General features: G+C 37.3%; 1 protein-coding gene across 1 annotated transcript in view; it reads right to left on the bottom strand.

Annotated features, from left to right (window-relative positions):
- The window catches only part of KCNB2 (potassium voltage-gated channel subfamily B member 2), a 400,010-nt gene that overhangs the window by 365,505 nt on the left and 20,592 nt on the right, over window positions 1-13,913 (bottom strand). The window contains exon 2 of the mRNA XM_054498331.2: window positions 3,820-4,491. Within this exon, the coding sequence (XP_054354306.1) occupies window positions 3,820-4,398 (579 nt within the window). The 5' untranslated portion in view covers window positions 4,399-4,491. The remainder of the gene's footprint in view (window positions 1-3,819; window positions 4,492-13,913) is intronic.

The raw sequence follows: 13,913 nt of genomic DNA, 5'->3' as shown, positions 1-13,913 counted from the left end.
GGGCCCTGTGTGGTACTGATGAGTCTAGTTTCTTTCAGATCTCAGGTGGGCTGTGCTACTTCCTGATTGTTGTTTCATCTTGAAGGCTGAGAATATTGCCTGCCACAAGCCCCTAAACACCTCTTAGACTGAAGTCACTATATGCAATATTTACAGGGAAATAGCTACTGCAGTTTCTTTGGGAAGAGGCCAAGGAAAAGAGAGAAAAATGTTTCCAGTCCAGAGACTGACTAAATTGCCCTGGCCTGGAAGAGGTACAGGATCAAGTCAAATTCCAATTTTTGCCCAGGAAACTGGCAGCAAGTTGAGCCCTTTTCTTCCCCTTGCACGATCCTATGAAAGGCACACTAAAGCCAGCAATTCCTGCCATGGTAACCCAGGGAGTTGTTCCAGTCATGCCCTGGGCCCATTCAGCTGAGCCACACATTCACAAACCATCTCAAATTTAAACTGTGTACATTATTTCTATATGAGGACATGTACAGTCACCAAGATACACTGACAAGAGTCAAAAATGACAGAGTCCATCATACAGATAAAAACCTGTGTCCCATTGCCAAATCACACCATATCCCAGAGAACTAAGAAATAAGTATTTCTATTAGCCCTGTCATTATATTTTGAATAGTACAATTATATTTCATGGTTTTCTATACACGTGCAAAAATGTTAATTTGTTAAATGTAATATTTCAGATATACCACATTGTTAAACCCTGTTTTGGCTTTTTTTCAGTTATTAATACACCAGAACATCCAAGTAAGAGAAGTGGCTCCTTATGTGACAGCAGGGAACATGTTCCATAGGAGTTGACTTGTTATTGTCAGAGAAATACCCGAAGACAAAAATAATAGGTCAGTTGACCTTGTAATAATTTTTTATATCATAGGGGATGCATATAGCATGGGCTGAACAATTATTACTTAACTGATTATTGAGTATTTTGTTTCATATCAAAGAATAGATATTTTAGCCTGTTATGCAACACCTGATAGAGAGGGTCAAATTTTTCTTTCCATACTAGGGATCTGGCAAATAATCTTATAGCTTTTATACTTTCTTCATTACAGGAATCTATTAAGTTACATAAAAACCAAAAGAGAAAAACACAAAAATATTTTCAATAATATGAAATCCCAGTTAAAGATAAGAGAATATTTTAAGAATATTTTTAAATTCTGGAAAGAATGGAGTGTCTAAGTATCTACTTTAATGTGTGTGGCACACATACAGCATATGTTCAACTAAATTACCATACTGAATAAGCAAAAACTGGAAAGGCAAGGTCCACAGATATTCTGCTTTAAAGCTATCTTACCTCCTTAGCAAGTGAGGACGAACACGAAGGTTCCAAGCATTCCTATACAAGGGCTTCACAACATAGAAAATAGTCTGATGTACCCATACAATAAAGTAAATAGTGAGGGCTAGAATATCACTCTACTGCAGCTGTAATATTACTACTTTTTCTTAAGTTGTGAAAATACTATCCACACATACCTGCATTACCACTCCCCTCACCAAGAATTACTCCAGAAAGAAAAAAACCAAGTTATAGGACTCGAGAAGAGTACAGGAAAAGGTAGTGGTTTATATAAGACATCACACAGAGCCATTTTAAAAGGCTCTAAACCTCAAACAAATGAACAATAATTTCACTAAACTACTATATAATCAAATGTAAATAATTTCCATAATATTTCACTATTCAAACAGAGAGGAAAATGTAGACATATAAATAAACAAACATAAATCCTGTATGGAAATTTAGTAAAGAATCAACTTATAGTGAAGATTGACTTAGCTTGATTAACAATGTGGAAACAAATTTACCATTTATAACTACATAAAATTTTCCAAAACCAATGTCTTTGGCTGCTGGGTAGAGTTTGTAGGCAGATTTCTTGTCTATACATACAGACATAATTTGAAGCAAATTTAAATAATATGTTGGATGCATATGTAAAGAATGTAAAGATCTATTGTAATGAGCCATGGTCATAGTTACCTTCTTAGAGATTAAGAAATGGCTATTTCTTCTAAAATTTACAGATTAAATGAACTCCCTTATGTAGGAAATCAGGTTATTGACCTTATTCTATCCTTGTGAGAAATTCTTCAGGAAAATATACATATATCTTAAATTTTTTCTGTAACAGTGCTTAACTTTAGATATAGGTTAATAATGTCATTATGAACAAATAAACCACAGTAACCTTTCAAATTTTCTTTGACTTAATTGCTTTATTTTTATATAGTTGGCTAACTTTCTCTGGAAATTTTGATGGAACAATGATTTATTCCTTAGTTGCCTAAAGGCTTGAAAGAATTCATTTAACACCCACAATACTCACTTAAATCCAGAATTTGTCTCATTCATTTTCAAAATTCACTCCGTATTTTTAGTAGTAACTCGAGTATGTACCTAAACACTTGATATTGGAAAGAGCAGTAGCCTTTCTCAATCAAAACCCACAAATGCGGCACATTTTTTTTTTTTACAAGTAAAATGAAAGTAAACAACTTATCCAAAACTACAAAAAAACCTAAAGTCTTCTATTTCCCACGAAATATGCATTTCTTTGTTATACACAACAGATATCATTTTATTTCACTTAGGTGCATGTCCTGGCTGGAAAGTAAAATGCCTTTAGAAGTCAACCAGAAAGAAAATCAAACAAAAAGCAGTTTTATGATCATCTGCATTAGCTGATTATTTACATTATTTATGTGCTATAGATTATCATGTAGAATCTTAATTTCCAGTCAAAAATCTCATATGTTCTATTATAAATTCTGAAATCATTACTGTTTACAAGAGAGAAGATTTTAGAAAAAACAGTAAATCAAAAGAATTCACACTCTTCCCTTCTCCATTCTGTACTCCATTTTCATCCATTATGCACAAAATGTCAATACTATACTCCTGCAGCTAAAGATGGCTTTTTGAATTTTTACTTATCATTCATACTGCAATACAGAACTAAATATATGGAGTGGAAATTGGTTTGAGCTAACCTTGAAAGCTCTAGATAAAATTAGACAAACAGAATCACATAGTTGAATTACATACTGGAATTAGTGACAAAAAAATTACTGTGAGATTTAGATATATGCAGTCACAATGGGAAAATATGAATTTACCTTCATTTTAAGCAAATATTTTATGAACTCTGATACATGGTAATACCTCAATTGTAAAAAAAAAAAATTTAACAGTCAGAAACACGCACTGTTAAAGGAGGCCTCACAAGGGGAGGTACGTGGATGCATTCTGGATATTGACTCATTTTTTACACAGCTTAATAAAACAGTCCCTTCCTCATGTGTGTGGCACTTGCCCTCTGAGCTACCTGGGGCCATGCTCTCGTCTCTTTCCTTCAACCTCTACATAGCCAGGCTAAGAGGTTCACTCCTCTCCTTCCAGTGACAGTACCTTCCCTTTGTTCAAGATGGAGCTCAGGCCCTCGTCTTCCATAAGACTCAGTGCCTGTGGGTCTGAGCTAGGGCTTTCTCCTCAACCTCCAAGTCACCAACCTGATACAGCGGGAGGAAAACCAGGACTCTCTTTCATCCTCTGTTGCCCAGGCCCCTTTCTACAGATAATAATATTTATGAAAGGGTAATGCCATTTTATGTCATTAACCAGGATGAATGACTATATTGGACTAAATAAGATTTTGGAAAGGATTTTTTCACTGTCTGTGTAGCCACACTTTGTTCTGTGTTACCAAAACAGTAAAAAAAGTTATACTTTATAGAACGTAGGTAGCATCTTTTCTGACCACACACTGGTAAGCAATACTATGGGTTTCATACCTTTGCAGCCACTGATGAGTTAGGTTTCTCCAGCAAGTCCCACAGTTTCTTCCTTTTATCAGGGCAGCAGGTATTATCAAACTCTTCTCCTTCTCGCTCTCGCATAGTCTCTGCCTCTCGCCTCAGTTCTTCGTTCATTTGTTCTTTTTTTTGATGATATCTGGCCTGGCAGCAGGACTCCAAGTAGATCTCATCAATCCCCCAGTAATCAAGTTCTTGTCCAAAAGAAAGTGCACACATTTCTTCCATCATATGGAGTTTCCCTGTCCGGTAGAAATTTAAAATGGAAGTGAAGGCTCCTGGATGCCGATCAAAGAAATACTCGTTCTCGTTCAGATTATAGTCGTCGCACACTTCCAGAAGGCTCTCGTGTGTGTTGCAGTCTCGAAGCTTCCCCAGGCGCGTCCTGGGCAGCCTGTCCAGCGTTCTCCACAGGACTTCGTGGTTGAGGCCCCCCACGTTGATTTTAACTCTCCTGGAGCATGTTTTGCTCCGGATAATGTCCACAGGCTCTGGAGGAAGAGAAAGTGTCGACCTTGAAGTCTTCCTGTTTAAGCCCGGGGGAGCCTTTTCTGCCATTTTGAACTGGACAAAGCCGCAGAGCCAGGGTCCTTAAAAAATGAGGTCAACTGAAGCAATATCCCTCTGGGGCAGGCATTTCCACTGACAAAGCTGGAAGAAAGCAACAATCACTTGGTTACTTGCATTTTCCTAGAGTGTTTCCTGTTCTACGGGATCATTCTGTTGTTACAACCAGAAGGTACAATATTAACGACTAGATACTTTTGGAGATATATATCTTTGCTTTAGGATATAGGAAAGGGGGAAAAGACAACACAGTGTACTACACAGAAGAGGTTGTGTATTCAGTGATATATACCTATAGGCTGGCAACTCCCAAACATGTCATGAGAGACCTCTTTCTCAAGCAGCAGACTAAAAGATCCATGTGCTTGATCAACTGTTTTTTTTTGAGATAGGTCTCTCTCTGTGACCCAGGCTGGAATGCAGTGGCACCATCACAGCTCACTGCAGCCCTGATCTCCTGGGCTCAGATGATCCTCCCACCTCAGCCTCCCAGGTACCTGGGACGTGCCACCACACCTGGCTAATTCTTATGTTTTTTGTAGAGATGGGGTTTCTCCATGTTGCCCAGGCTGGTCTTGACCTCTGGGGTGCAAGCAATCCACCTGCCTTAGCGTTCCAAAGTACTGGGATTACAGGGTGAGCCACCACACCTCATCCTGATCAACTCCTTCTAGATAAACCACAGACATCTTAAGCTAAACTGACCAAGGTACCAGTCTGCCCAACCAGTTTCTGATCATTCTCCATCTCAGATTTATGGCCTTCCCCACCCCATACCCAGTCACCCTCACTAAAACTCTGTGAAATCCTGATCCATCCATCCACATCCAAATAAGCACCAAGTCTTACCAGTTATACCTCCTAACCATTGCTTAAGGCCTCCAACACTGTTACCAAGGTTCCCATTACCACAATGCTGGTTCGAACTCTCAGCGTCACTTGCCTAGACTTCTTTTCCTTTCTTTCTTTTTTTTTTTTTTTTTGAAATAGAGTCTCACTCTGTAGCCCAGGCACAATCTCAGCTCACTGCAACTTCTGCCTCCTGGGCTCAAGTGATCCTCTCACCTCAGCTTTCCAAGTAGCTAGGACTATAGGCTTGCACCACCATGCCTGCCTAATTTTTGTATTTTTTTTTTAGAGACAGGGTCTCACTATATTTCCCAGGCTGGTCTGAAATTCCCAAGCTTAAGCAATCCGCTGCCTTGGCCTCCCAAAGTGCTGGGATTACAGGTATGAGCCACCGTGCCCAGCCCTTGCCTATACTTCTAATACAGCCTTAAATTGGATCCCAAACTCGGGTTTTGTCCACCTAAAAACCATTCTCCACATAGCTATTAGAATGCTCTGCTAAGATACAAATTTGACCTTGCCACTCACATGCTTTAAGCCCTGCAAAATGTCATCATTATTGGAATTTTATTTTTGAAGTCCTACCAGCACTTTAAAGCCTAATTAGTCCTAGTAGGTCCAGCCTCCTCTCCACCTTCACTTTTCATCTTTCCCTCATCACTATATTCCAGCAATCCCAGACTGCACACAACATTCCCTTTCAAGCTCCTGGCCTTTCCATACTGTGTTCTAGAAACATTTTTCTTGTTTCCTTCTGACTAACTAGTATTTGCTTTTCAAGACTCAGCTCAAACCTCACCTTCTGGAGAAAGCTCTCCGTAATATTCCCACTCTGGGATCATGAAACTTCCACCATACCATCACAACATACCTTTCCCATAGTATGCTGGGAACTCTTGAGGACAAAGACCATCTTCTCTATTATTACATTCCTATCACCAAGGACAGTGCTTATACAGTGTAGGAGTTTAATAAATATTAAACAGTTAATCCATTCTTTAATTATTTTCCACAAGAGAGCTGACCAAAGTAATATATGTGGCCAGAAAATGCAAAAATGGAGTTATTGGGATCAAATATTAAAAATGCATCTGTGTTTATATGTTATGTTTGTATAATATACATCAGAATGTGTGTGTGTGTTGTGTGTGTGTGTGTTGTATGTGTGTGTGTATTCTTCTGCTTCACGGCTCTTTTCTCCTGTGTGCTAATTCTTTAAAGCATTATTTCTCTTGTAGTCCCTCTTATTGATCTGTTATTCTGATCTGCAGCAGCAAGCAACTTCTTAGTTATTTTCCCCTATAATGTTTTTGCAGAAAATCACAGAGCTTCAAGCAATTCATCCAAAATACCACCTTTAATGTAAAACATCATGTTTCACACAGTCAACAGTTTATACTAAAGGGAAAAACTATTAGATTTAAGAGGTCCTTATAATTAGAACTCTCTTCTAGGATACACACCAATTTCTGCATGCCTCTGGCTTCTCCATCCTGCAAGTTAAATTTGTTTATTGTTCTGGAGGCCAAAGATTCTCTTGAATGAATGTAAGTCAAGGTAATGAAAAATGTAGATGGACTATATAAGAAGTACTTCAAATGTGGCCAATAAATATACTTGCAGCAGGAGTTTTTTCAACTACAGAGTTACAGGAATATTTTAAGCATATATATATATATACACACTTTCCTCACACATGACAAAAATGCTTATCTTTACAAAAATAAGAAGCTCTATAATGATTGACTAAGCAACTTAAATTCTCTGGGCTTGAATTTTCTAATCTACAAAATAAAGATAATAGTATCTATTTCATGTACAGTATTATGATGATTAGATGAGATTGTTTATGTGAAATGCTCACTACAAGGAGGTATATCTGAATAGAGTAAGAATATTCATATTTCTCCCTAAAGTTTGGTTTCCAAGCACTGAAAGAAAACTAAGATTAAAGTTATATTAGTGTCTATTAAATAAATTCTAGCTTTTAAGTTTTCTCTTTACATATATGTTCTGTCTTTCCCATTGAATTATAAAGGCAGGCCTGGGATTGTGGGTCCAAACTTTTCTCTACTGAGCCCTCAACCCACACATAACAGGCACCTCACAGCATCTGTCTTTGGTGCCACTGATGTTCATGTTCTAATTTTATATTCAGGTGATGATGAACTATATATATGTTAAAAATTGAGCAACACTATCAGGATCAGGCAAAAACAGCTGAAAATATTAGAGATGGGGCAATTCCAGTGATTAATCCGAATGTGGAGTCGCCACTAAATAACTTAGTTGTAGGTACACTGTCATCTCAACAATCAATCATCGAATTGTCCACATAAATAAACTGTGAGCTGATGCATTTTGAATTTGAATACAAATAAAAATAAAATAAATGTACTCTTTTTGAACACCATGTTTTATACTAATATGAAGAAGATAAATCATTTTTCAACTGATTATAATATCAGATAAGAGGTTTTCCAGGAAGAGAACTAACTCCAGAATGACACATATATCTCATTTGTTTGTGGCAAAGGGCATGGTGTGACTTGCTATTTTGAAGAAGTCATTAAAAAAGGAAATGCTGTATCATAGTCACTGGTAGGTCACTATTTGTCTTAAATAATTTCATGTGCATTATGTATGTGAATTTTCCTTTTTGTAGGGTGTGTGTCTCAAGTGAAGAGAGGTCATAAGACTTAACTTTCAAAATATCTTCTTCACTGACCAAGAACTTTCTATTATAAGAGATCCGGTGTTGATTACAAGTCCCGCAATAAAAGACAAACTGAAATTCAAAGCCCTTTCTTCATAGCAGGGATAGAGAAACTAAGGGTGAGAAAATGGCCTGTTGATTTGATTTTCTTAAGACTTAAAAATGATCTGTTCTTATTATTGTTACCATGGTTAAAAGATTTTTTATTCTCCCTGGGCAGAATGTTCTGCTTGTTACCTGATAAAGAGTGCAGGCTCAAAGGCATAAGTTCCTGAGCAGTTGAAGAGCTGTGAATAGTGTTCCAAAAGTTAATCAGCCTTCAGAATAAGCCCATAATAAATGCAAGCTGCAGAGCATAGGCCCTGATCAACAGTGCCTTTCAAACTCACTGAGCCTTTCTGCTTGCCTGCTTGCCATTTTCCCTTCTATCTCTTCTTCTGTGGGTTTCTCTTACTTTCCCCCATGTCTGTTACACCACATGCTACCTGTCTTTCTTCCTTCTTTCCCTCCTTCCCTGTCCTGATCCCTAGATCTTTCCATCCTCACAGCCACTTAAACAAGCACAAAACCAAACTGTATTTTTTCAGACTTGTACATACTTCATTAAGTTTTCTGTAGCCAATCTTAATACAGAGGCCTCCTAGGCTGAAAATACCTTCCAGGAGATAAAAACATCTAAACAGAATTGGAGGTCATATGGGATCATAAAAGGGGCTCTGTCTGAGGCTCAGGACACCTCAGTTCCACATTGCCCTCAATTGCCAATTGAACTTTAATTTCTTCACCCATTAAGTGGTAGCATATCCATGCCTAAAATTCTTTTATTTCCTATGACACTTAATTTTTTCCTTTCACTGTGATTCTGCCCCTTTTACCTCCCCATGCCCTCTAATCACCATCCTTACTTTAGATAGAAATAAACTTATCATGCTGCCTCACAGTCAATGAAACATTTTCCATGTCTAGTTTCTTGAGGAAGGTGGTTTTCATATTTCATTTCAAGAACCTTTACTTTAATATTTATCATGGCTTGAAACAGACTACCTTCAGAACATCATGAATGTTTCATTTATTTTATTTAGTGTTTAGTTGATTTTCTATCCTTTAACTTTTCATTTTAAATTTATGTCCTTTTCTGCCATATTAATTTTACTTCTAGCAATGAATCTGCCAGTTCCCTGTGGGTAAGGGTATTGTGTTTTACGACCCTAGAGTGTTCGCAAAATTTACATTTTTAATTTCAGTAATTAAAGTGGATATGATATTACATTTTCTCACATATACTTTTGTAAGTGAATTTATGTCTATCATAATGATTTTTTACCCCATAAAATTAATCATGTAGTTCAATTCTGTATATAAGTATAATATAAAATGCAATAATTCAATGCTTAAATTGTATAGATATTATGCAACTGTGAATAATTTATAAACATAAATTGTCAGTATAAACAGAAGGCACTTTTGTTTGAGACCTCAGGACACATGTTTTCATGTCAAGGGCAAAATCTTAGTGAATATTTTCTTTTGGCAGTTTGTTGATTTATTTCACCTTGTTCAATCAATTGAAAGTTAAGCTTGCTACAATCAGTCAGCCAGTGCAAATGTACTCACCATCCCTTCATTAGTCTTCTAGAGAAAAAAAAAGCAGCTCTGTAAACAATAAACAACAACAAACATTTGAGTTTTGCACAGCTGCACCCTGCTTCTACAGCAGCGTGGCATTATGCTGCCACCCGCTCAGGGCCAAAACTGACAAAACACAACTTTCTCATCATGGCATCCTAATTACAGCTTGAGGCTCCAGGTTTGGAGGGGGAGTGGGGTTTACTGTAGTCTCAAAAATACCAGCATTATGTCATACACTTGACACTTCCTTCATGGAGCCAGGCAGGGTAAGTCACATGTGCGATCCTGTGAAGATAAAAAGCAAACCTTTCTAAAGTTGTAAGTGATGTTTAACATTTCATTTTTGTGTTGCTAGAACATGCTGAGCAGGTACTGCAAACAAACAGCTCTGAGACCTTTAAGTCTGTATCACTCCATATATAGCTCTAAGGCATTTTCTTAAATTTTCATGTATAGCATTAAGTAGTAAGTTTCTGTAGAAACTATGTTGCAAAGACCCACAAGATGATTTGCAGTAGATATCTGAAGAGAAAGGCATCGTAACTGTTAGGGGAAGATTAAATCAATGTATATTTTTTAATTTTATTGTTGGCTGCAATTTTTAAAAGCACCTCCAAAATTTACTAATAAAAAACAATAACATTATAGCAAGTTAAAAACGTATCATATATATATATATGTGTATATATATATATATATTTTAAAGTATGGTCCTGGAAATTTTCAGCTATTCTAAGAAATTCAACAAACCTGCAACCTGCATTACTTTAGAACCTGGTCAGAAATATTTAATAAATTTCATACTGTTTATTATTTTTTAATACATAAAAGTTCTAGGAATAACTGAAATGCTGTCCTTGTCCTTAGAAAGTGGAAGGTGACATTTCTTTTCTGCAATCAAAGGCTGCTAATATCAATTTGTTCCTTAAATTTAGCACAACTATATACTCCTTCGTTTAAAAAAAAATAGAACTTTTTTGGGAGGCCAAGGTGGGCAGATCATGAGGTCAAGAGATCGAGACCATCCTGGCCAAAGTGGTGAAACCCCATCTCTACAAAAAATACAAAAATTATCTGGGAGTGGTGGCGCATGCCTGTAGTCCCAGCTACTCGGGAGGCTGAGGCAGGAGAATTGCCAGAACCCGGGAGGCAGAGGTTGCAGTGAGCCGAGATTGCACCACTGCACTCCAGCCTGGTGACAGAGCAAGACTGTCTCAAAAAAAAAAAAAAAAAAAATTAGAACTTTTATCCTTGATATAACCGATGCTTTTTTTAGATACACTCAGATGAAATCCTAAAAGCTTTCCTTTCGGTGGTCAAAGGAAGCATTGTGTTGCAATAAGAAGGGGACAAGACAAATAATAAATAGGATATGTAATATGAGCATCTTTCAATATCATAGCTGTCTCCAAATTTATAAATAAACTATTTTGCTTAGACCCATAATATAATTTTTCTTCATCAGGATAATTATTTAAAGAATTAGGCTCTAAACATATATGTTCACTAAAATTACAGAATAAACACCAGATTTGTCTTTAGAAAAAGGGCCTTTTATAAAACAGCTGACCAGAAAAAAAACCTTTCTTTATTCTGAAAAATATAATATTGAATTATAAAGCATCTTGGACCTTTTATAGACTACAAGGTATAGTGATGGCTGGAAATTTTTAGTGTGCTTCAAAACACACACAGAAAAGGGCTCAAATTTTTATATCCACATTCAGCTATTCAGCTAGTGGGTTTTCTATTATGATGGTAAAAGTGCCCTTTACACTGGCATCCAAGGTGTGTGCTTCTAAATCTTTCCTTTTGCAAGTCTTCCCAGACTCACAGTGTAATGAAGGGGATAAAGATGAAAGGTGATGAAAAAAATAAGGAAGGCAACCAACAGAGAATCTACTGGTACTACTGAAAGGAATGGGAAACAATGGGCCACCCAGTAATATCCTGAAAAATAAATCACGAACTTCAGTCACTACCTGGTATTCCATGTGGATGACACAATTCACTAGTTGGGCGAATGACGTAAGTTTTACATTCCATTGGGATGCTTGGCATCAGGTAGACTTAGCCTCTATGAAACCCAATATGGAAATGTTCATGAAATTTGGATAGGATTTGAACAATTTGTTAGGTCTCTTCCAGTAAAAATTAACTTTTAGATCATGTAGTGATTGGTCTGAAATGTTTAGTAGTAATATTCAGGTACAAGGACTGTTTCTCAGTTGGGCTCTGTCTCATAGTGAAAATACACTTTAAATTATCATTCTGTTCCTATTTCTCCATAATCAAACACATTATATATAATGTACCTGTATTAAAAGCTCAAATACTGAGAAGTCTCTATGACTTAAGTATTACGCCATGCTTTATATACCTCCATGTTTTGAGACTAAAATCACAGAATGTGGCAGAAGGGAGTTTAGATATGATCTGGTCCCAATTTCTTTATTTACATCTTTTAAAACTGAGGTCGCATGACTTGGCTGACCTCAGTCGATAGTTGCTGAGCTTGAACTAGAACCCAGATCTCTAGTTGTCTATACAAGTCTCTTTCCATTAAATTCCACCTCATTATTATTTGCTTTTCACCTTCTAGTCAGAGTTTTAAAAAACTTTTATTTCTTAATCTATCCCCATGTCAAAATACTAATCCAAACTACACCAAGTTGAGATGAGCTATCTCCTACATATTGTTTGTTTCAGTAAAGGGTAATGGCCGCGGTCAGGCAAATTAATTGTGTTCTTGCAAAGAGAGGTGCACTTCCTAGAACTGCTCTTTCCTTATCTCTGCTTCCCTAGCACTGGTTTTGATGGTAACAACCTCCTTCTGCCCTGGATCTCTCCAGTCAGTTCTGCACACTACAGCCCAAACACCAGCAGGTCAGGGCCATCTCTTGTAGAAGATGCTCCCACGGCTTCCTGGCTCTCAGGATTAAGATGCATCACTGGCCGGGTGCGGTGGGTCACACCTGTAATCCCAGCACTTTGGGAGGCTGAAGCAGGTGGATTGCCTGAGCTCAAGAGTTCAAGATCAGCCTGGGAAACATGGTGAAACCCCGTCTCTACTAAAAATACAAAAATTAGCTGGGTGTAGTAGCGCACGCCTGTAATCCCAGCTACTCAGGAGGCTGAGGCAGGAGAATCGCTTGAACCAGGTAGCGGAGGTTGCAGTGAGCCCAGATCACGTCATTGCACTGCATCCTGGGAAACAGAGTGGGACTCCATCTCCAAAAAAATAAATTAAATACAATAAAATAAACAAAAAAAAAGACACAACACTATACAAAGACTTCAAGGTCTATATTTCACTTACTTCTGTGCTTCTACATGTCCCTTGCTGCTCCCCCCAACCCTCTCTCTCTCTCTGTTGTAGATCTTTCTTTCATTTCTTTAATGTGCTATTCTCCCTCTGCCACAGGGAACAGGGAATTTGTACATCTTTTCTTTCCCCTCTTCACCTTCAGATATCAACTCAAGGATCACATCTTATTGTCCCCTGACCTCCTTGACAATACAATAATCCTCTTATTGTAAGAACTTATAGAACCAGGTACCTTTCATCTCTAGTAGCATTTGTGATAACATCAATTTTATATTTGTTGGGATGATTACTTTGATTGTTTGATAAATATCCATCTTCTTCACTAGATTCTAAGTTCCTGGAGGGCAGGGATCACATCTGATCTTATTCATCATTGTGCCCCAAGTGACGTGCAATAAATATTAGTTAACTAAAAAAGTAAATAATCAGGTTTAATTATGTCCTTCCTTATTTATTTAAAATTCAGTTTCCTCTCATTCCCACTACCTCGTGTTACCTGCCATTCCCCAAATTCAATATGACTTCCACGTATGAAATGTTCTTTTCTGCATTTTCCACCTAATAAACTTTTAGTCATTATTCAAGATCAAGGATAAGTACCTTCCCAGAAAGAATTAATCCTTCCTGCTTCAGTGGGTTAGCAGTTTGTTTTATCTATTATAGTGCTTTTCTCATTATAACTATTCAATTAGAATCCTTTTTTATCATGCAGCAAATATGTATGAACCCCTACGCTGCTTGAGGCACAGACTCTGACATGGTGTAGCTTACATTCTCATGGAAGTAGACAGATGTTCTACAAACATGCAAGCAACTAACTACTATTCTAATAAAAGCAACAACAGCAAAGTACAAGTTGCCATGAGGGCTTAAACCTGAAAACATCTACTTGACGTGAGTTATTTAAAACTGACAAACATGTCTGTATCCATATTTGCATCTTTTGTACCTAGCTAGTGTGTCACCTAATATGAATGCTTAACA

Source organism: Pongo pygmaeus, chromosome 7 (assembly GCF_028885625.2).
Source record: "Pongo pygmaeus isolate AG05252 chromosome 7, NHGRI_mPonPyg2-v2.0_pri, whole genome shotgun sequence".
NCBI classification, from domain to species: Eukaryota; Metazoa; Chordata; class Mammalia; order Primates; family Hominidae; genus Pongo; species Pongo pygmaeus.
This window is presented reverse-complemented; position numbering and strand designations above follow the sequence as displayed.